The following is a 23713-nucleotide window of genomic DNA, read 5'->3' on the forward strand; positions in this document are numbered from 1 at the left end:
CCTTTTCTAATGAAATTAAAATATGAATAATTTAAGAAAATTCATCATATTAGAAGCAATCATTTCAATATAAAATACACATTCAACAATTCAATAAATTGGATGAAATAAACCTAACTGTTTCCTTATTGCAAATTTTTTTTTCTTTATTTAAAAGTTTAGTAAAAATATCTGTAATTTATTTTCAGTGGGCACAAACTCAAGGGTTATATCATTATTTTGTACATGATCTCTAATAAAATGATGTCTAACTTCTATATATTTTATTCTTGAATGTAATATAAGATTTTTAGTTAAGTTTGTGGTACTTGTATTGTTATATCGAATAAAAATATTATTACAAGTAATACCATTGTCTTTTAGTTATTGTTTGATCTACAATAGTTAAGCACAATAACTCCCAGCAACAATGCATTCGGCTTCCACTATAGATAAGGCTACTAAATTTTGTTTCTTGTGAAACTATGAGATCAAATTTACTTCTAGAAATTGATATGTACCATTTGTACTCTTCCTATCTAAGCAACAATCAATAAAATCTGAATCGCTATATCTAATTAAGTCAAATGAGGATTGTTTTGAATACCACAAACCTACATCTTGATTGTTTATTAAATACTTAAAGATTCTTTTAACTGCAACTACATGAGATTTCTTAAGATTTGATTGATAACAAGCACACATATATATGCTAAATATTATATTCAGCCTATTTGTAGTTAAATAAAGCAAAGATCCAATCATACCTCGATATAGCTTGAAATCTACTGCTTTTCTTTTTGAATCTTAATCAAGCTTGCAACTCATACTCATAGGGGTGCCAATTTCTCTGACATTCTCTATCCCAAATTTTTTTAATATTTTCTTGATGTATTTACTTTGGTTGATGAAGATCTCTTCATTTGATTGTTTGATTGGAGTCCAAGGAAGAAGTTCAACTCTCTCATCATGCTCATCTTGAACTCATCCTGCATAAGTCTAGAAAAATCTCTATACAAGACTTCATTAGTAGCATCGAATACAATATCATCAGTATATAATTATACAATCAATCAATCATTTGATCTTCTTTTTATGAATAATATTTTATCTACATTGTCTCTTTTAAAATCATTATTTAGTAAGAACTTACTTAATCTATCATACCAAGCCCTAGGTGCTTGTTTTAATCTATATAAAACTTTTTTAACTTTGAATATATAATTAGATAATTTTTGATTTTCAAAATTTGGAGGTTATTCTACATAAACTTCCTCCTTAATTAATCTATTTAAGAATGCACTCTTTACATCCATTTAAAAAAATTAAAAATTAGTAAAGCAAGCAAATGTTAAAAGCAATCTAATAGCTTTATGTCTAGCTACGGGTGCAAAAGATTCATCAAAATCAATTTTCTCTTCTTGATTGTATCCTTGTGCAATGAGCCTAGTGTAATTGTATATGAATTGATAAATAATAAAATATTATTTAGTTTTTTCATCATAAGGTGTACATCTTCTAACGAACTCCTATGTTGTGATGAAGTCCTTAGGACTACTTTGATCGATAAAGAAGGATTTATCGTGTAGTCCTTAAACTGGTTCATGACCAAATGATATATTATTACTAGGATGATATTGATATCAAGTGTAGGTCATTGTGTGCCATATGTAGTTGGTTGTCCTCTTAACCAAAGAGTGTGGAGATACTGGTATGGCATGCAGGTGAGATGTAGGAGTATATTTCACTGAACGTGACCAACTGGAGCACTCTGCTGTCAAGAGTAGCTCATGAAGGATATGGGTATAAGTGTCCCTCCGACCTGAGATCACCATGGTGACTTGCAAGCAACTCACTGTGCTTTGGTGTCAGACTATCTGAATTTTTAATTCAGTGATGAAAGATTTTTGGATACAGTCAAGTACTTGTGAAGTCGGTGTGTGAGTCAAGATGGAATTGACCCCTTCGAATAAGTAGGAGTTAATGCATCATTGTATTTCAATTTAGTAAAATCTTGATCAGGATAATCCATGTGATGGATTTGAAAGGTTGAAATATAATATGGATGACTTATCTAGGATTGACAGTTAAACCCTTAGGTCATCCTTGAGCATTAGGATCAAAGGGATGAATTATACGGTAACCATATGCCAATAGGTTCTTGAATGTTGCTTTGCAATCATTCGACCTATCCGGACGTCGGGTACCATTGCTAGATGGTTACATTGATTGGTATAAAAATTATTCTTATGCTACCGACTTAGGTTGAACCTATGGGATCACACTCAAAAGAAGTTTCTGACTGATCATGTGGCTGATCAATGATTGAGAATCATTCAAGGGCTTAATCATCAATTCGATTGATGATTAACCTTATGCAAAAGTTGTAATAAATTAATTTACTAATTGTTAGATAAATTAATAAAAGGATTAATTAATAATTAGATTATTAATTAGCTCAATTTGATTGAGCATTAAGATTTGGATCAAATCTAATTGAATTGGATTCAATTAGGTTTGACCTGATTAGGTTATGAGATGACCTAATCGCTAAGGAAGAATTGATTCCTGATTTGATCAGAACTTGAGCTCAATTAATTTTTAATTTGATTAAAATTTAATTAAAAATTTATGAATCTAATTAGATTAGATTTAATATATCTAATTGGGTCTAACCTAATTTGGTTGGGTTAAGAACCTAATTGGATAAGAATTCAAATTCGAATTGAATGGAAATCCCTTGCACCACCTCTTGTTTGCGCCCACCTTTTCTTCATGTGAGAAAGGTTCTTATGTGAATTTTTTTCAAGCCTAGAAGTACTTTGTCACCCCTTTCTCTAATTCTTTTTGGATGAGGATAAGTTAGTTCTAAGTTTGAATTCAAATCGTTTGAATTTGACTTGAAAACAAGTCCAATTTGATCCTTATCCTTACCTTGGCGCCATCACCTTTGGAATGCAAAAAGTATTTGTGCATGAATTTTTTGAATTATGTGAGAAATATCTCATGCCTTAACTCTTTTGATTTTTACTTGGATAAGGATAAAAGTGGTTCAAAGTTTAAATTCAAATTTGATTTGATTTGAACTAAGGATCAACCACCATTTGAATCCTTAACCTATCCTATCTCCATGCCACCTTATCGCCTCCATTTTGTGATAAAAAGGGATTAAATTTGTATGACCATGAAAAATCTTTTCATGAGAAACCTCAGAGAGTGGGGCATGAAACAGAGAGGGGGCGGGCTTCTGTGCATGAGAAACAGAGGAAGAGACCTTCCTCTTTGGGCGTGAGGTCTAGGGTGGGTTCTAAGGTTTCAGATCTAGATTTTTGTGTGAGAGAAAAATAAAAGAGTTATCTTGTTCTAATCTCCCACACCACCACCTCCTCATGTAGCTCCATCTTCTGATCTAGAAGAGTCCAAGTGATCCAAAGGAAGGAAGAGATCAGCCATCCAGAAGCCTTCTATGCGAGCTAGCACTCCCGAGAAGGATGATCTGATCAAGGGCTTTGAGTGGATGACCTGTAGAGGCTAGATGAGCTGTGCGGCTGCTTGACATCAGAAAGAACCTCATACCATACCTATCAATAGTGGAGATCATCGATCCATGATAAAGGTGATGAGTTCTGAACTCTCCGGATAGATCTAAAGGTTAGATCAAATCTCAGGGCATTGATGTGATCGATGCAGTTTTTGTTTAATTTTATATCAAATTTTATATATGCAAATTTTTCATGTCATAGATCCTTAATAGGTAATTTAGATCTGATCTAAAGTATATATAGGAGATTAAAATATTTAATCTTTTATTAGGTTGTCCTTTTACATCTTTATATAAAATTTTAAAAATACATGCTTTGAACTATCCATATTTTTCTTTCAATATCCGTTCGATGGTATCAGAGCTTCACGGTCTTTTCTTAATGACATAAATATTTTATATAATATATATTAATTTTAATTATTTAGATTGAGGAGTGAATACATGTAAGATTTTAATCTAATTAAAAGTTAATTCTGATTGGATCAATTTTTTCTCTTGATCAATTTCAATAGATGTAGTTGGTCAAGTCCATATCTTTGATTAGACTAATATGGACTTTGATTATAGCTCTGTGGTTGAATCCAAGTCTATAAGTTGATCAAATTAAAAATGACTAACAAGTTGTGTCTAAGGATAAGTATGGTAGCTTTGATCGATGGTCATTAATTGAGAAGTTACTCGTATAGATTGAGTCTATATTGAGTTAATGGCATATCTGAAGGAACTAGTTCTAGGATTCGGGTTAGATCTTTGAAATTTTTAAAGATCAGGCAGTGTGAAGACTAAAATAAATCAAAATTTATCTTGTAAAATCAGAGAATCTTCATTTTAAGATTCTATTACATGATTATTACATAGAATTAAATCAAAAATTAAAATATAAAGAGCAAGAACTACATGTTGATCATATCAACATGTTTTCTATACTACATTTAATATATGTAAAATATAATAGATCAGATCTATTACCTTGCAAGTTAGATGTTCTAACTTTACTGATCCGGGCTTAAAGATGATGTTGCAAGCCACACATACATCCGCCTCTAGGAGTAGTCCACATGAGCCCACGAATCTCGATCAGAAGTCCTGCTCCAGGAAATCAGCACAGTATGCTAGTACTGTGCTGATTCTTCTTTGATGGTTGATCAGGTGCCTCCTTCTTCTTGATTTGGACTCTTTCAAAGATAAAAAGTAGGAGGAGGAGTTTCAGATTTGAGATGCTTTTAGGAAACTCAAGATGGAGGAAGAGGAAGAGATGAAACAAAAAACCCTAGAAGAAGACCCTCTTCTTCTTGTCTTGCTCTAACCCAGACACCCTAACTTGCATTTTTTATATCTCCATGACCCAAAGGTCTTTCTCCTTGATTTTTGGATGGTACAAAGGTCTCTCAAATATCTATCATTTTCTAAAATTTTATGAAGAAACTCATTTTATACAGAGAGATATGATAGAGTCCTTTCTAGGTCAAATACCTAATCAAGGATTATACAAACAAGGCAAGACAGGGCACCCAACTCTTGAGCGTCCCTCCTTCTTTTTCTGTAATCAACTTCCATCAAAGGGCACATATTATGTGCCATAAAACGAAAATGTCGAAAAAATATCTGGATAAAATCAGTGCTATAAGGAAAGAGTTTTAATTTCCTAAAACTCTATCACCTTTATCGGGCATTCTGTTTTTAAAAAGTATTAAAATAATATTTCATTTTGAATTTTATATTCAATTACTAGTCTATTACTGTTATAACAATTTTGATTTGATTTAATCGACATTTTAATTTTTTTATTATGGTAACTCCAAATAAAACGAGTCTTTTAATTTTTGAGGGTTTTTTTTGTCTCTGCAAATTTAATTTTCCAGGTTTCTATGGAAGAGAAATTGTTGGAATAAAATAATACGCGCCGCCAGGCTGCTTCAGATATTTTTGCCCAAAACAAATTACTGATGCCATTTGCGAAACGTAGAGAAGGTAGAGAGAGCTAAAGGGGGCACATGTTTTGTCCGATTCTAACTCGCCGAGTAGCCAGATAATTAATGTAACATTGTGAAACACATGATCGGAAGCTTTGCACCTCTAAGAAAATAATCTGGTTCGATGTTTGGCTATCACTGTGCCAGTTCCGTATAATGATTAAGTCGATGCAGGAGAAAGCTTTCGGTGCTTGGCCTTCACCCAGGAGTACCAGAGTTACATAAATGTAACCATTTGCACGCCTGATTGTCGAAATCAGCTCCATCATCCCGATAATTGATGTTGTTACATCATAGAGACATCAGTTCCAAGCCTGTGCGATGGTGTTCGCCAGCCAGCCAGATGATCAGGGAAGCTAGAGTCAAGCTGCCTTCCTTGTGAGAGCATCATGATAGGTTTGATCCAAGGGGAGTCCACCTCCAAAAATTAGAGGGAACGTTTAGACACGAAGGCTGAACATGCTACTGGCTGATGAAACGAAAGACAGAGAGTTGTCACCGTAAACTTATTCTACATGACGAACAAAGCTCTGAGACTTCATCTATGCAAGAAGAGCCAAGCTCTAGAAATGCATCTGTAGTTGATATTTCACCTAGCCATCACCTACGTACTGTACCAGAACAACCATCGCTGCCTTCCCTCGACTAAGTTGCAACGGTAAGGACAGTGGTGGAGCCATTATTTATAATCAGCGGGGTAAATATTTTTTTTTTAATGAAAGACAACAAAGATTAACTCCGGACTAAATTTTTTTAACTAAAAATAACAAAATCCGGCCTACTTCATCCGTGAGAATTCTACTTATCCCGATCTCTATTTTTCTGTGGATCATTGACTTACCTAGTAGGACTTCCATCTCTGCCCAGTGAATTTTTGCCTTCCCCAAATTCAAACTCTATACCTGCAAGCTAAAGTACTAAAGTTTCTTGAATCTGGTAACCAAGTGAAAGTCATTTAGTTACGAGATTCAAGAAACTTTAATATTTTAACCTGCAGGTATAGAGTTCGAATCTGGGGAAGACGAGAATGAACTGGACAGGGGTGAAAGTTCGAATCTGAGGAAGGTAAAAATCCACTGGGCAGGGTGGAAAGTCCTAGTAGATAACGACACAGTCGATGGTCGACGGCCAATGACCCACAGAAAAATAGGAGTCGGGATAAGTAAAATTCCCACATGCGGACGGGCTAGATCGTTACAATAAAAAAACACAAAATTCTACTTATCCCGACCCCTATTTTTCTGTGGATTATGGATCGTCGACCATCGACTGTGTCGTTACCTACTAGGACTTCCACCCCTGCCCAGTAGATTTTTACCTTCCCCGAATTCAAACTCTAGACTTACAGACTAAAATATTAAAGTTCCTTGAATCTAGTAACCAAGTGAGAACTATTTTTAACTAAATATATTATGAATTAATTTTTTTAATAGAAAAATAATTTTAGAATGCTTTGCATTACCAGATTTATCTTCTCGTGAAAAGCTTTCATACAATTAGAAAATTAATTATTTAAAAAATTGAATACTTAAATTATGAATACAGAAGAAAAAACAGTCATCGTTAGATAGTGCCAAGCTCAACAAGAACAAAAATCCTGCGCCTTACAGATACTGGACGTTGAAGGGCAGCCGCAACCCTGAGTTAATAGGCCAAGCTAAGAGAGAGAGAAAAGGACATGTGGCACAACACGTTCAATGTTTTGAACGTTCATGCACCTTACAGATGGCCCACCACATGTTTTTTTTTTTTTTTGTGTTATAACGCGTAACGCGTTGCAGATGCTCTAAGAGTAGGACCAATTAGGGGTGGCCCCACTGGTACGGTACAAATGATAAAATACTGAAAATCAGAATTCGAACTTCAACAAAAATTAAAAATAGAAGAAAGTGTATCTACATATTAGTCTGGTCTATCAATCACCCAAACTAGGATGAGGTAACCTTCAGCAAAATAATGAAGTTTTATTTCAAAACAAAATAAGGAATTTCTGTAGGAAACCAAATTTTATTCAATCAAAACGCCAGCTAGCTTATGGTTACAAGTGCTAGGTTGATGAAACCATTTTCCAATTCTAAAACACGTAAAAATCGAACAAAACAAAATTAAAAAAAAAATACTGTCATATCTATCCAAATGATGTTCTATCTTTTCAAAAAGCCACTTAAAAAATTAATAAAAGCCCCACAACTGTTAAGGATAGACATTCAAGAACCAATCACTATAGATCCAAAAGGCGATTGAAGTCGAAAATATTGTCCAGCCTATAGTTCAAGTCACTCTCATCAATATTTATATTACCTGATTGGCAATATCCCACGACATTGATGTTTATACTGCAGTCTTGAAGATGAGAGCGGCCCACCTTTGATTGGCTAAAATTTTGCAAGAGATTAAAAAAATAGACATTTATTAAGTCATTCAATAGAAATATACTACAAATACAGTTTCAAGATTTACAAGAGGGCAATCTTAGATGATCCCCCATTTAAAGGGGGCCTATTAACAAGACAGGTATACTAGAACTTGGTCTGAAATGTCAGAGGAAGTCAGTACAGATTCGGAGCCACCTGGGAGAGGCTTTCTTCCGCTAGCGGTGCATATGGATCTGCGTACGGTGGTGACGATACAGCTGCTCTGTTGGCATCATGCACGAAGCTTGGCCCGAAATACTGTGCTCAAACAGAATACGTAGATCAGGTATCATAACAAAACGTTTCAACAAATGATCTTGTTTATCAGATTGGCATGGTTGCTGGATAACAATAAGTACGAAAATATCAAGCATTTTAACTGGATTATAATCTATATGTATCGATCATGAATATATTTTCCCTCTGTTGCTGCTCTACAAGGTTTTAGATAAGTAGCAGCCAGTTATCATCTTTACTTGAGGAAGTAGCTTCTCATAGGTAAGGCCCCAATTGCATTATCTCGTAGTTATTAATTAACCGAGCAGAGAGCTTTCGAATTGCCAAGTCAAGAGGCCGACAACACGCTGCCAGACGGGAGGCTGAGTAGAGCTGCCAAACCGCCAAGTTAGAAGGTTGGGCAAGGAGGTACCGAGCACGAAGGTGTGTTGAGCAGTGTTGAACTGTATTGTATTAGACATAATTTCCTTAAAATAAATTCGTCGCAGTGTTTAGAGGTTTTGTTGGATGTTTGTTTTCAAGGATACAACGGCTCAACCACGTTAACAACCAAACACACGTATATAATGAACACTATCACCGGGAAAAATAAAGAAGAGTTGGGAGCAGCCAAGGATGTGGAGAACATGGGAGACAATATTGGATGGAATTCAGATCGGCCAGTAATGTATCTGCTTGGGCAGCCAAGAAAAATAGTCAATATGGCAAAATAAGTTGCGCTCACACACAAGTCAACTGAGCTTAGTACAATCTAGACTCAAGATCAACACTCCCTTGCAAGGGTGGGCACGAGAGAAAGTCTCTCACCCATACATATGCACAACATTAAAAGTTGTGACTCAATATAAACCCGCTTTCATATCACAAACTCTCAAATGTGGGATCAAACTCCCAAACATATTTGAGTCCATTTTTCATTCACATTTCTAACAAAAATAACTAAAAATGTCCATCCTAGGTACCTTATTGTTGTGTTGGATTAGGTAAATTATAATAGCCAAGCACCTACACTTTTTATACTTTACATAAAGAAATACTATGAAGCCAACTGATTCATCTTGCAAATTTCTATGTCACAAAACAAAAAGGTATGAAAATCAGGAATAGGAATACGAACACTTACAATGTACAGAGCAAGAAAAAGCGCAAATGTGACGAGGATCAAAGGCCAAAAGCCTATAAAGAATGTTCCACCAATAGTTAGAAGAAGTTTAGCTCTTGGAATTAATCCCTGCACAAAATATATATTGTCATCCTGATGGCAATGTAAACACGTGGATGATCATTACTAGGTCATAACTGGTTAGAAAAGGCCAGCAACTGAACATGAAAGTTGAAACGAGCGATGTAAGTTTGGAAGCATAAGAAAGACAATGACAGATAACTCTGCATTAAGTAAACCACGTGGCAAATCTAACAGAGTGCACCGAATCAAGTTTTCTATTCCAAAACTATTAATGTTTACAAATTGCTATAAAGTGAGAGATCAATAGCAGAGATAATTTGGTAATTTCGTTCCTTCTAGCCTTTTTCCCTATTTTCCTTCTCAACAGAAAGTAATGAGCCTTATGGCGCTTCCTCCCTCTCCCTTCTTTCATTTCCTTTCCTTCCTCACCTCTCCCTCTCCTTCTCCCTTCTTCCTTCTCTCATCTGAAGTAATCACAATCTCAAGTGCAATATGGTTTCTTAAAATTTAATGTTGCTGATGTAATTTACAAGAAAAATACAAAAACTTAATCCTGGGTAGCAATGAAACTGTGTGGGGTAAAAGAATTAAGGTTGAATATAGTGCACCTCAAAATGGAAGTTACAAACAGAAATGGCACCAAAAATCAATCAGACATGAGCTAACTAGCATCTCCCAACGATGACCAAGCCCCTTTGCATTGCACAATTAGATGCTGATTACAACAATCGTGGGCTAACATTCTTATGAAAGAGTCGGTTCTGCGAAATGAAAATTCCAATTCAACTCTGAATCCAATCTACTGGCTAGAGCTCTAAGGAAAACATTGGATCTACATGTGGTTGAACATTATTGTAGATAAACAACTGATCTAACAAGAAAATTGCAAATCGAAGGAAATCACAGCAAAATCGTCGAATTCTCAGATAAGAACTGTTCAAACGAACGAAATCAGTAAAATCTAAACGATAAATAAACATGGCAAAAACGAACAACACAAATCTCTATCTCCTGCAGTGAAAATATCCCCTGCGAAAACGTGCAATAAGAGCGTTGAGGCAAAGGGAATAAACCTCGAGGCCCTCGCTGTTCAGAGACATGGACCGCTCCCTTTGATCCGACAGCTTTTTTTCGAACTCCGCCGACGCCACACCATTCCTCTTCGTCGACCCACCGTTCCCCTCACCACCGCTGCTCTCTTCCTTCGACTCCAACGATCCGATCGACGCACCCCCATCACCCTCCTCCGACAGCGTGGTGGGATTCAAGCCCCTTCGCTTGAGTTCCTTCGAGAACAACGACTCCGGCTGCTCATCCCCTGAATCCACTTCCCCGACAAAGAGCACAGATTGAGAAACAACGAAAATAAACTTTTTAGCCAACCAAAAAGAACGAGAACTCTGGCAATTCACTTGCCTTTGGACTCGCCGCCGTCCCCCTGCAGGCTGCAACGGAGAAAGACGGCGGGGGAGCGGTGGTGCGGCGGGAAGGACCGCCGTAGACGGAGCGCCAGCGAGAAGCCTGGTCTGGCGAGCTGGAAAGCAGCCATGACTGGCTCAAAGGGTTCGGAGAAGTGAGCGGAGCCGAGAAGCGTAGGGTAAAGGATCGAATCACCGTCCGTATCGATTGCCGTACACACGCCACGAAGCGAGAAGCCGAGAACCGGGCAGGGCAGGAAGGAAGGATAAGAGGCCCGAGTGGGGTCCTCCTACTCCACTGGTTGTTTGCCTCCGGACGCGATTTGGTATCTCAAGCGTCGTGGATTGGTTCACTATGTGGTCCCATCGTGGGCCCTTGTCGCCTTGTCGATTTGTGCCCATCCATATGGTTTCTCGGCATCACCCCAATTTTGTCAAAACACGCGGGGGCCAGACGGCGGATCGAGCTCAAAAAACCGCCACATTTGGCGACCGGTTCCAGGGGATTGCGTGGTGAAGTGGCAGCCTTGACGTGGACGTCGCCTTTGGCTGACACGATATGGCCGCTTAACTTTGTGTAGTAACGTGGGGACACCGAATCCCGAGAGCAACACAAGTGGGTGTGGATGAACATAGAGATTTTATTGAATAGTTTATGGCATAGAATATCAATGGCATGACGGCAAGTATTGAATATTAGTGACTAGGTTAGGTATTTAGTTTGTCAATTCGATATCAATTCAATAAATAAATTTATAATATTATATTTACTAACAACTACACAAATTTAAAATTTTGCAAATAAATTAAACTAAAAAAATAAATCCGTGTGCATGATTTTAATATGAGCAGAACATTGAGAGATTTATATATATATATATACAAATTTGATAGCGAAAGAAGACTTCGTGCTGAGGTTTAATTTAAAAGGGAAAACTCATGCGAGATAAAAGTCAACAATAAATAAAATATAATATTAGACAGTCCCTTTTTACTTAGACAGTTCCGCGTAACTCTCATAAGAAATTTGATTCAAGAAAGTTTTAGAGGTATAATCTTTTTATGTAAAGCTTAGCTTTGACGATAGCAATCCTAAACTTTTTTGCTGTGTTTTTTTTCTCTACTTGAGAATTAAAAGAAAAGGAAAATGAATTCAATGCCTTAATAAATTAAATTATCGTACTTATAGTAGATTACATGAGAAATTTAATTTATTCTATTTACATAAAATAAAATAAAATAATTCACTGGAGACAGAAAGAATAGGGGCATGTACTTATTCAAATTCATGAGGATTTCAACCAACCTGATTTGTTATCGTTTAACAGCCATCTTTGATCAGAATTTAATATAATCTTTGTTTAAAGAGAAGATGAAAAACCATACTTTGGGCTCCACGGCAGAAGCTGCGATGTATACAGTTTGTATGGGAATTAAAGTGATGATTCGACATAAATAGATTTAAAGAACACAAAATGATTGCCAATTAAAGAATATTTTCAATAAATTTGTTTTTCTTATAAAGATGCAATTAGGAAGGTGATAGAATTTCTTTTTCCTTTTTTTCGGAAATTAAATCGTGGTTCATTGAAGTAAAAGCAATCTATTGGTTGACGTTTCCGCTTCGCAACGGTAAAGCGAAACGGGCGGGGCCCAAACGGAGCTTCGTCAACGTCACCGAGTCCAAGCTATCTTCCATTTCCTTAATTCCTTTCAGACTTTCACCGGAGTAAATGCCGCGCGTGTCGATATTATCGACTATTTAATTGAATGCGATCCGTTTCTCTGCCCATGGCGACCACCATCGCATTGGCGGCCTCCGACGAGGAGATGGCGGATGAATCGAGGCCGCGGGTTTCCCTGGGCTTCGCGTGCTTCTCCTTCGCCGCCTACGCCAAATATCTGGTCGCCCACCTTCGCGCCTCCGGCGTCCCGGTCGCCCCTGGACTGTCCGAAGCAGAGTTCGCGGCCGTAGAGTCCACCTACGCGTTCACCTTCTCGCCGGACCTCCGCAATGTCCTCCGCGAGGGCCTCCCCGTTGGCCCTGGCTTCCCCAACTGGCGCTCCGCCTCACCGCAGCAGCTCCGCCTCCTCCTCGGCCTCCCAGCCGATGCCCTCCTCCGAGAGATCGTCGTTGGTGGCATCTGGCCCCGGGCTTGGGGACCGCGTCCGAGAGACAGAGCGGTCGCTGAAGCGGTGGCGAAGGAGGAGCTTCTCAAGGCCCCGCGGCTGGTGCCGGTGTACCGGAATTTCTACCTTCCGTCAACGCCCTGCCTCCCAGGAAACCCGGTGTTTTACGTCCGAGGCAGCGACGTCCGGCCCGCGGGGCTCGACCTTTCCGACTTCTTCCGACGAGGGTATCCGCGCGGGTGGGCCGCAGGAGCGCCGGTGCCGGCATGGGCTGCGACTTCTGCTAGGAAGGTGGAGCTGTGGACGCAACTGGCGGAGGAGGGAGCGTGGGTGGAGCTGCAGCGAGTAAATTCGCCGCGGAAGTCACTGGTGGATCGGTGGCTGGAGGAGGCGAGGCGGCGTCTAAGAGAAGGGGGGTGGAGCGAGACGGAGGTGAGAGAGATGGCGGGAGATGACGACGGAGACGATCCGTGGGATTTCTGTCCTGCGAAAACGTCGGTGTTTCGAGTGCAAGGAGAAATGTCGCGGCAGCTGGGTCTCCTCTCCCTTGCAATGCTTCGCGGCGGGTGGAGCGCTGACGACGTGGTGGAGTCCATGGGGTGGCGGACGAGGACAAAACAATGACCAAAGCCGATGAAGCCCTCTGAATACTTTTTATACTTTCACAAGCTTCATTCGATTTGGGATTCTCTTGCTCTCTGTCGCTCGCTCACTGTTTAAATCAAATTAAGAAATAATTGATGGAAAAAAAATATATATATATATATATATATATAGTTGAAATAAATTGGAGAAGTTGGAGTAGAGTGTAAAAATTAATTTCCATCAATAGTGATTAGTATGATAATAATAAAATATTAAATAAAAAATAAAAAATTATCAAAAATATGATAAAAATAAGTTATTTGAGTTTGAATTTAGAATTTTAAATTAAATTTGGATTCAAATTGAAATTGTTTTATAATATCACTTTGACCCGATTTCAATTAATTCGATCCATCCGAATTGAGTGTGTAGCCATTTAAGGCGCACCACTTGACGCGAGCTCAAGTTATACATTGGGCACGCCACAAGTGACCCGATCAGTTGACATCTCTGAGGTTAATTAAATTAACTTGTGTCAAGATATTGATTTTGCATTATGAAAAGTGGGTGAGGAATAAAATATTTGATTAAGATTCTCTTCATCACTGTACCTAAAAAGATCACGAAAAGTCAAACGAGGATATAAGTATCGCCGACCCATCAAAGGGATTTGACTCGCAGCAAGGAATTAGAAATGTCGGACCGGACTTGGTCCATTTAATGTACGAGCAGTGTACAATTTGGGTCCACAATGGAGCTTGGTTAACCACGTCCCTGCTGCAGTCTCTAGAACTTAAACCAACCCTACTACTACAGTATGACCCTCTGACACATGCACAGTCTGTGCAGGTAAAAATTAGCCTTGTAATATTAAAAGAAAATTTTTTTTTTTAATGAAGGAAATGAAATAGGGCACTGTATGGATGCAACTTTCAACCTTTTGACCACGGCAGCTTGCTTCATTTACATCATCTGTCAGGCTGTGACTGCCTCTGTTCTGCTCTGCCCTTCCTTTTTCTCTTCCTCAGTTCCTCCTCTTCCTCCTCTTCCTCCTCCGCCTCCTTCTCCTTCGCCAGCGGGTTCTCAGGGAAGGAATTAAACAGGAAGAAGCCACTCTTATCTGGTATGCTCTATTTTATTTTTTCTCTTTTTAACGTCCCGTGTAAAAGATTCGCTCTTCTCGTGGCTTTGTTTCTTTTGATGAGCGCTGGGGTTTTTCTGTGGAAGGTGCTTCCGTTTTGATCGTATAAGATGACGGTTGGTGATCAAGTTTTTTTTGTTTCTTTTTTATGCTTCGTTTTGATTACGATCACCGGCTTTTAGGCAAAGTTTACATTTTTTTTAGGAGTAAAATTAGCAAAGAACATGCCCCACTGTGAATTAAACTCAACCGAAGTTGATTGCTACTAGGATTTTTTTTTTTTGTTTCTTTTTGTTGACAGACGCTGTTTGTTGGTGTCTGTATTGTGGAAGAGTGCGGGAGTAAATTGGAGGGCGAAAGGGGAGGTGAGGAGGGAAGGCAGGGTGTTGTTATTGACGGGGATCAACATGCTGAGGCAGGTGTCAAGTAGAAATCACAGGGTCAGAGGGGGGTTTAGAGCAAATGCCCTCCAGATATCTACCTTGGTTGCTGTTTGTATCTGGCTGCTTTACCAGATGAAGTACTCTCATGATCACAGGGACGCCTATGAGGAGAAGTTCAATATCGATGAGAGGCAGTCTGAGCTCACAAGTTTTGGCAGGAAGGATCTTTTTCTTCTCGCTGAGAAAGAAGAGGTCAAGCCTGGAGAAATTAAGGAGAATGTGAACCAAGCTGAACATTCTGAGCAAAAGCTACAGAGTGCTCAGAAAGTGCCCCGAGATAGGAAGAAACGGAGCTCGCCCAATGAACATGAAGAACACTCACATGAGGCCCGAGAGAAAAGCTTCAAGGGAGACGATGCCTCCAGTGAGGTAATCCACACCACCGAAGAAGTGGAACACGACGAACGGACTCGCGAAGCTCGAGAACGGAGTTTCAAAGCAGATGATGCTTCCAGTGCTGTTGGCCATGTTCCGCTCAACGATTCTGAACCTGAGATCGGAGGGTTTGTTTCGGTGGAAGAGAGTAATTCGAGTTTTGTTCATGAGTTCAACCAAACTCTTCCTGAGAGAAGAGCTACTGCAAACGAAACAACACTGGAGAAGAGGCATGCTTCCTCTGGTAGAATAGATAAATCTGGTGATGAGCCAAGAGATTTACAAACTGTGGAACACATTAAAAATGAAACAGGAGTGCTGCAATTTCATGCCAATGAATCAGAAAGTCAAGTTGAGTTAGGTTTGAGATCCAGAGATCTGTCGAATAATCAAAGAAATGTTCAGAAGAATTCTACTGCAATATCTAAAAATTTCACACAAGCTCAGAGCAGCGAGACAACAGTGGTGGATCCAACAATTGTTGCCAGAGATCTACAAAATCAAACTTCTGTGCCTCCACTTGAAGCCTCAATTGATTCAGCTAAGTTGGAACTTCCAATTTCAGAGAAGAAGTCAGATGATCAAAATCCCAAGACATCTTCACCAGAAAATAAAAGAGAAAGACATCACCTCCCAAAGTCTTTGGCCATGAGAGCTAAAGCAGGGCTACAAAGAAGGAGCTGCAAAGTGATAGTATGGATGTAAGTTTTTCATCGCAACTCATCAATACTTATTATAATGGTCGAGTTCCCAGGTGCCTGTTCTGCTCTTTTACATGCCTCTTAATTTTCTGCTTGTATTATAAAATTCAAGAAGCCCAGATCTTGGATAACTCTCCTACACATGCAACGAGATCTCTTTTGCCTTCCAGACTGATTTCATTTTGACTTGCTAGATCTTATTTATGGAGAATTGATTGGCCTTGCACTAGTTTGTTAATCGACCAAAGAAACCTATCAATAATGATGCATGTCTCCTGGTTGTCCTCCTCTCTGTTCAAATCCATTTGCGCATTGAAGCCATCCAAACAAAACCTCAGAACGTTGGACTGTCTGAGCCAAAAGCATTTTAATACAAATACAAGCATTGTCAACTGGTAGGTGGTCTGCAGTAAGGCAGCAGAAGCCATGAAGACGACTCTGGAGCATGCGATATCATTGGGCTCGGGCATAATTAAAAGAAGCAGCTGTTTAATATTTATTGAGGTAGCGAGGAAGGACTTTAATGCCTCCGGCCAGCTACCAAGCTTAATTTCGTGCATTTTCAATGCAGGTAGAATTAGTGAGACCGTATCCTCGGGGGTCGCCATAATGGAGGAGTTTGATATTATAATTTCAATAATTAATAGTAGAGGTGTACAAATAATAATATATTTAATGTGTTTTACAAAAGATAATTATATATAACTTTTAAATAAAAGAATCCTAATTTGATTTACAAGCAATAGGAATTTTATGTATCCAAATTGCAAAATTTTTAGTTCTACTGTTCTGAGTTTCTGCTTCAACGGGAATATGTGGATTGGTCCAATCAAATCGAATTGCCCTCTCATTTTCGTTTCCACCTAACTGGTTGTACTGACCGTAAATCCCAATTCTTGAAAAATTGCTGCTAAGTTAGGACCGAGCAAGTTGGTATTCCCATGACAAATGAATATAAATTACATAAACATTGATAGTCAGATTGATCTCGGTTTTTAACTACATAAAACTCAGTAAAAAGGATATTTCAATGCTCAAAACTCTCTTATTCACATTGATATGATATATATATATATATATATATACAACCGGCTCCTCGTTCAACAATTAACATCTCAGATTTTTCATCCCACTCTACTATTTTTACAAAAAATGTTGTGAAAGGCCAATTGGCAGACAAAGGAACAAATAATGGTAAGCTGGGGTAAATAAAATTGAGATTGCCCAATGCCATATTGTACAATTTCTGAAGCAACTTCAAATATCGGCTATAAGAGAAAATTGTCAATCATGTGGAATATAACATCTGAACCATCTGAATTTATCAAATAGGTCTTCACCTGTAGCAAATAGAGAAAATTTTCAAATTTCCAAACTAAATCGTGTGCATTTCGATCAAGCACATTGTAAAATTTATGCATTTGAGTAACATTATAATTATAATAGATAATTTCTGGTCTAAAATCAAAGAAAGGAAGCACAATTTCTAGCATCTATCCTCTTTACATGCTTAAGTGTGTGAATGTCTTATCTCTAGATATCTTCTAGTGGTGGCAGATCAATACCTGAATAGTGCTGTGAGCAAAAAATCTTTGTTTACTTCTACGGAAGCTAACATCTACTCTTTCCCAAGGAACTCTATTCAAACCGTCGATCATTGCATCTGAAAAATTTAAAAGAGATGCCTATAAGTGCATATAGAAAACTTGAAGACGGTATTTGGATGACAGAAAACAGCAACTAATATCATTCACAATTTATAAGCATGGTTTTTTATGAATAAGCCTGAAAGTCCCTCATCGATGTTCTATAACAATCAGGTTACTGCAGGACAGACAAAAATTACTGCATTATTCAGGAAAGTTCATCTGACATTGTATATTAAGGGGCCTAGATCAAATACAAATCCTGTTTTGTTTGCTGAAATAAATTAATATCCATAATTAACTAAAATATAATATCGTAGTCAAGCCTACTTTTCTGACCACTTTCAGAGCAAACGATTGTTTTTAGCTGTATCCCAGTCAAAAAGGGTTAAAGGACAACCCCTTTGAGAATATTCAGTAGTATGTAGGAACGATCAATTCTTTCGCTAAGTCCATTCACCTAAGATTGTAAAGGTGGAGTTCATTATTACAAAGGGGCAAATAGATTTGTAGGGAACGTTGTTCCCATGCTTCAGTATTCATATGATTTCATCGTATTGCTTTCATATTTTAAACCTGTGAACCAGGATCGTTTGATGGAACTTTCAGTTTTTTGCCACAGCATTGTTAGAACCTAGGACAAACTTTATACCAATATCGTTATGGTGGAAGAAAATACATTGTGTGACACTTTCCATGGTGCTTGAACATAATTTTTTATTGTTATATAATGGATTAAAAAAGATGCACACTTGTAACGAACTTGTAATTAGAGCAAGTTTAAAAAGTTAGAATATGTATGCAACACAATGTTAATTGCTATTTGGGAAAGATTTTAACTTAAATCTCATCATGCTGATATATATAAGATCACCTAAGCAATCCACAGGTCTCGCTAGTCTTGTATTCAACTCTAATTCATTCAATTTCTCTACATTAGGATATAAGGAACACTGATACTAATTGGGTAAAAAATTGCATCCAAAGCATACTTTTGATGAGAAATATTAATAAATAAAGTTAAAAAATCAAAAATAAACAAAAACTAATGGGTAGTGATGAACCTTCCATATCACTGATAGTTTTCAATTCTTTGGTGGTTGCTGGAAAATTCATCTGAGGTACATCAACAGTTGTTGGTTCCTCAACATGAACAATGTGCGGATATCGGCTATTTATCATGAAATCTTGGCGCTGCAGCAAGGACACACAATTAGATCTGACCAAAGCACAGCTACGTCATATCTAATAATGTAAGTTTTACCTTAGGAAGCTCATGTTCATGCCGTATTGATGATGTCTTCCTTCCAACGATGACTGAAGTTGAGTTAAGCATACACATGATAGAGTATGCAATGATACTAACAATCAAACAAGGTAACAATTCAGCTAAATAAATTATACTACTGGAAGGCAGAGCTGGATACAGTCAAAGCAAACGTTTGAGTATGCAACACGTCGCTTAAAAGATTGCAAAGCAGACCTGTAATGCATAAAACTAATCATTGAGATTATAATTCTTAACAGGAGGTGAGAGTCTTAATATTTAGGTCTATAATAAAACAAAGCTCACATGAATCGAAGATCTCCACAGTCATTGACCATCTGAACCAGAAGAGGAAGTTTCCCGTTATCGTGGTCTTTAAGAAATAGATGCTTTCCTGATCTTCTGAAAATCCAACAAGTTCGGTATGCCATCTTTTCTAACTTATAGGAACCATGAAGGAACGGAATCTGAAAATTTCAAGTAATCATTACCTGAAAAAGTGCTTCAAAGATGACAATGATTTATCAAACCTCAAATATTCTTCCTACAATAAAAAGGGAGCCTACAATTGATTTGTGACTTTGGGTATCATCAGGATGATATATTTAGCTAGCTAGGGGTAGACAACTTAGTGTCTTGGTTTGAAGCCTTCTATCGACAAACTATTGGTTCTGAGTTGTAGTCTATAACTTATCTCTTTCCTGGAACATTATGTAGCCATATAGAAAGGTAAGCTGAGTTAAGGAGGGACCAAATTCAATCAACGGAAGCAATTCAGTCATCAAGGGAGTTGATTAAACATGAGGTTAGTAAACAAAATATTCCTGTTCGAGCAACAGCATCCTTCAGCACTGACTAGAAGGAATTTCTAGTCAACTAATGAGTATAGTGTTGTTGGTCTGATGATAGCTTGTGCCCAAGTAGTTTGCTACCGGCTATTTCAATTGACTGAAGGTGGACAAAATAGACTTGTAGAGGTCTTTCTGTATAAGATTCGCCGAAGACATGATTGAAACTACTACAAATAAGTGCTTACATTTCTCAATCCAAGGGCTTGGATAGGGTTTCATTAAGCTTTCACCATAAAAATCAAATGTTTGAAATGTACCAACCATCTCACTTAATCAAAACAGAAGATCAATAATATCAGTCAACCAACTCAAATCATTTGTATGTTTTACCCATATAAAGAAGTAAACAGCCTAAGGGAGTTGAAAGACAAATTGACTTCTATCGTAGATTAGATTATTTAAATGCAAACAAAGAGTTAATATTAAATATCATGCTATGGTATGATGCAACTTGGATGCCCTAAAGCAACTCTTACTAATTCAAACAAGTGAGAGTATCCACTCAATATCTGAACATAAATTTTAGCTTAGGAAATCACCTGTTTGTGCAATCTTGACCCGAGATGAGGTGTTGCAAAAGTGATAAAATTGATTGGCTCAAGTCCAGCAATCTTGCCTTTAATTTTTTCATCCACAGACTTTACTCCCACAGGATGATATTCGCAAGCAACATGTTCCTCTAGACTACAATTTGGTACTGCTTTCTCGTATAAGATACCAATTGCATATCTTGCAATCAAGCCCCCTAGTGAGTGCCCCACGAATGATATCTTTTGAAGAAAAGGCTTGCTTGCAACTACCGAGATAATCTGATATAAAATCTTGTTAGCTGATGAAATAGAAAATCCATGGTAAAAAACAACCAATTAACAGATAATCCAGCAAGTTTTGAAATAAATGCATAATTCATCATTTAGATAACTAGGTGGCTGATATTTAGGATAAATTTCTATATCTCTCAGAGCAGCATAGACTAACAGTGATATCTACTATCCAAGGAAAAAGGTAGCAACCTCTTTTGCTAATCGTTCGCCCATTACATCAACACCATGTAAAGTCAAAGTTCCGTGGTTAGATTCACTGCCTGAAAAAGCAGAAAGTAATGATGAGATCAAATATAATAATAAGTACTTGAATTCTTTTAAACTATATCTCTATCAATTGGAAGGAATACGTTCTTCTGTAATTTTCAGAAAAGAAAACATAGGTGAGCACTGAGCAGTTTTGACCAAATTTGCGACTGTTCATGTGGGAAAAGGTTACCTACTGATCCATAAGTATAAAGAGTTACATGCTTTTAATCATATTGTGTCGGAGTACTGTGGCTGTTAAGAAACAAAAACTTGTTTGCACTGGAATTATCTATGTAATCATAAGATGAATAGGCATAGAAAATTTTCTCACAAAATTTACTTCTATGGAGATTGGTGATTTTCTCTAGTTTATGAGAATTCCACATTTTTCTTGCTATATATGGATAACTATTTGACAGGTATTTGATTATCTTCAAAAATCTTGATTAGGAGAAGTTGTTTGAAAGTTTACATAAACACAATGAATACGCAGAATTGATGTATTATAATATTTTCATAAAGTTATGCACACCCATTCTCTAGTATAGAATCCAAGCATACAACTATTTTCTATACATCATTAAGCAATACCAACAATTCTGTCAGATCATCAACTGAAAGCTATATACTACCAGATCAAATAATGAATGATGGTACACACCAACATCATAATTGTTTATAGAAACTAGTATTCAATCACCTTGACTAAAGACTTGTATTTATCTGATAGTTTACAATTCAGCTCTTGTTATTACAATTTTAGGATACAGAAAGAAAAGCTACTTACAGTGAACCATAATATCCACCGGGTGCTTTTTCACGAATTGTTTGGCAGCGTATTTCCAATCCGCAGCACTGCAAGGAAAAGACAGGTTGTCAACTGAAAGTTATGCAAACTGCGTTGCAATTTTCAATTAATGAGCATGGATTCAGATATCACATGTCAAGCAAGCCCATCGTTCTAAATACGCATGACCATCGAACTCTAGGTCGCACGGATCGCTGAAAAGCGTCTTTCATCAAACAGCTGAACGTTTCAACGTGAACTGTAATGAACTACCTGCCGAGGCGACGTCCATTCAAGGCGCACTCCGGGAATAGACAAATACAAAAATTGATCATCATCTGCACTAAGAATGAACCACTTTATGGATCCCATATTGGTGTCCGACAAAACGGTCTTTGCTGGCACCAATTCGAGCACAGTGATTGGTAGATGACGCTGCCTGGTGTTGTAGCTCTCTCCCAGATTATTCACGGGCCATGAGACAAGAACACACGACAATTTTCGCCATCATCCCTCAACTCGACAAGCCTACACAATAGCGTGATATGGCATGCACTAAGATGCCACCTTTCTATGCCTCAGCGCCGTGAAAGCAGCGCAAAAAGAAAAAAAAATGAAAAGGGGAAAGGCCTAGATTCAAAAAGCGCACGAAAACAAATTCCCAAAAGGAGAAAATAACAACAAAGCAAAGCAAATAAGCAAATTCGTCCGGCAAAAGGAAACACAGGATAAGAAATGATGGAGATCGATGCCACCCGAAGAAACATACCTTCCGACGATGCCATTGACCATCACCACCAGATGCGTCGGCAATGGATTATCTTCTGCTACTCCGCCATCCTGCACCGGAGGCTCGGCTGCTCGATCCCGGGACGACTTAAGGAAAGTAGGCCGCCGGAGGTAGGACAAGTACCGCTTCCGCTGCCTCTTTCCGCTGCGCCTGCCCGCATCTCCGAGCTCCGCATCCGATCCGCCTGGCGCCATCTTCCCCGATTTCTCTGCCCTGTTCTCACGCCTCGGATCAATTTGCCGATATCGGATGCCGGGGGGTGCTCGTTCAGGTTTGGTGGGCGATTGGTATCCTGTTCCCACTTGCCCTTGGAGCAGCAATGACAATCATTGTCTAAAGCCAAGCACAAGTTATTTCTTGACGAATCACAAGTGGTCAAACACGTGAAGGGACAAATCGCACTCTGCGCAGCGAAAAATTTCGATCCGTGTCTCGGATGACACATACGATCCTGACATCTAGAAGCAGATCCGTGTTTCTGCATTGACCTTGACCATCGATCGTCCGCCAGGCCGCTAGACGGTCACCACCTAAAACCTCTCCTCGCTCTCAGTTTCCTTCCTGGAAGATCGTCTCATTGCTTACTCGCCAGCATCGGTCACTCAACAAAGCGGGATCCACACCTGATCCACCAATAGCTTTTTTTTAAAAAAAACGATGACAAATAAAAAGTTTATTTAAAAAATTCGGGTGGATTCGCACTGGTCAACCGTCACCATTAGAGCTCCGCAAGCGCTACCGTTCTAGTGATTGGAAGCAAAGACTGGCGGGCTCCAGCTATACACCAGGGTAAATTTCAGAGTGACGCTTTTAATGGACGGTGTTCCAAGTTTCTTCGAGTGGCTATCTCGACGTTGACTGTTGGCGATCTAGCGTGCTGGACAAGATTCTGAATTCCAGGAAGCGCACGTGTTATTTCAAATAAATTCAGAAACTTCTAATAATTTTTTTGCTTAACAAAAAAATCTAGAAGCGTGGAAATTTTACCAACCGTCGACACAGATTAGGAAAAACAGAATCTTGATAAAATTTAAACTATCTAAATAAACTATCTTGATTAATAAAAAAGAGAAAATATATTAACTAAATTATAAAGACAATAATATTGTTGATAAAATTTGTATAAATAAGATTAATTATAGATAATTTTTTTAAAAAAATTACACCGAGCTG

General features: G+C 38.2%; 4 protein-coding genes across 5 annotated transcripts; 2 read left to right on the forward strand and 2 right to left on the reverse strand.

The window, feature by feature from the left end:
- Window positions 1–7889: 7889 nt before the first annotated feature.
- LOC141841491 (uncharacterized) lies at window positions 7890–10986 on the reverse strand. Its single transcript, XM_074729668.1, has 4 exons — window positions 10750–10986; window positions 10407–10651; window positions 9271–9378; window positions 7890–8168 (listed from the first exon to the last, which is right to left on the reverse strand). Exons 1-4 carry the CDS (start codon window positions 10880–10882, stop codon window positions 8046–8048), a joined length of 609 nt encoding a protein of 202 aa, XP_074585769.1. The 5' UTR covers window positions 10883–10986; the 3' UTR covers window positions 7890–8045.
- A 1556-nt stretch (window positions 10987–12542) lies between these two features.
- LOC141824405 (uncharacterized) lies at window positions 12543–13536 on the forward strand. Its single transcript, XM_074711690.1, has one exon. The coding sequence runs from the start codon at window positions 12543–12545 to the stop codon at window positions 13503–13505; it is 963 nt and encodes a 320-aa protein (XP_074567791.1). The 3' UTR covers window positions 13506–13536.
- A 912-nt stretch (window positions 13537–14448) lies between these two features.
- LOC141824304 (uncharacterized) lies at window positions 14449–16295 on the forward strand. 2 transcript variants are annotated; one of them, XM_074711678.1, is made up of 2 exons: window positions 14449–14589; window positions 14940–16295. In XM_074711678.1, exon 2 carries the CDS (start codon window positions 15015–15017, stop codon window positions 16128–16130), a length of 1116 nt encoding a protein of 371 aa, XP_074567779.1. In that variant the 5' UTR covers window positions 14449–14589; window positions 14940–15014; the 3' UTR covers window positions 16131–16295. The 2 variants fall into 2 exon arrangements, with proteins under 2 accessions (XP_074567779.1, XP_074567702.1); XM_074711601.1 differs by having other exon boundaries at window positions 14450–14589; window positions 14909–16295.
- Window positions 16296–17200: 905 nt separating this feature from the next.
- Window positions 17201–22959, reverse strand: LOC141827990 (putative lipase YDR444W). Its single transcript, XM_074715341.1, has 10 exons — window positions 22520–22959; window positions 21751–21818; window positions 20904–20974; window positions 20430–20699; window positions 19346–19506; window positions 19200–19255; window positions 19037–19089; window positions 18837–18966; window positions 17692–17789; window positions 17201–17466 (listed from the first exon to the last, which is right to left on the reverse strand). Exons 1-10 carry the CDS (start codon window positions 22732–22734, stop codon window positions 17395–17397), a joined length of 1194 nt encoding a protein of 397 aa, XP_074571442.1. The 5' UTR covers window positions 22735–22959; the 3' UTR covers window positions 17201–17394.
- Between the last annotated feature and the right edge of the window lie 754 nt (window positions 22960–23713).

Source organism: Curcuma longa, chromosome 1 (assembly GCF_044706935.1).
Source record: "Curcuma longa cultivar G26 ecotype Majalengka, Jawa Barat chromosome 1, ITB_CL_G26_1.1, whole genome shotgun sequence".
NCBI lineage: Eukaryota > Viridiplantae > Streptophyta > Magnoliopsida > Zingiberales > Zingiberaceae > Curcuma > Curcuma longa.

Coding starts and splice junctions, on each gene's coding strand:
- LOC141824405 (XM_074711690.1), top strand. CDS start 12,543: ATGGCGACCACCATCGCATTGGCGGCCTCCGACGAGGAGATGGCGGAT.
- LOC141824304 (XM_074711678.1), top strand. CDS start 15,015: ATGCTGAGGCAGGTGTCAAGTAGAAATCACAGGGTCAGAGGGGGGTTT.
- LOC141827990 (XM_074715341.1), bottom strand. CDS start 22,734: ATGGCGCCAGGCGGATCGGATGCGGAGCTCGGAGATGCGGGCAGGCGC. Junction 19,256..19,345: donor TGTGGAGATCTTCGATTCAT/GTGAGCTTTGTT, acceptor TATGCATTACAG/GTCTGCTTTGCAATCTTTTA. Junction 19,090..19,199: donor CTCAAACGTTTGCTTTGACT/GTATCCAGCTCT, acceptor ACTCAACTTCAG/TCATCGTTGGAAGGAAGACA.
- LOC141841491 (XM_074729668.1), bottom strand. CDS start 10,882: ATGGCTGCTTTCCAGCTCGCCAGACCAGGCTTCTCGCTGGCGCTCCGT. Junction 9,379..10,406: donor TGAACAGCGAGGGCCTCGAG/GTTTATTCCCTT, acceptor TATTTTGTGCAG/GGATTAATTCCAAGAGCTAA. Junction 8,169..9,270: donor TTTTTCTTGCTCTGTACATT/GTAAGTGTTCGT, acceptor GTTTGAGCACAG/TATTTCGGGCCAAGCTTCGT.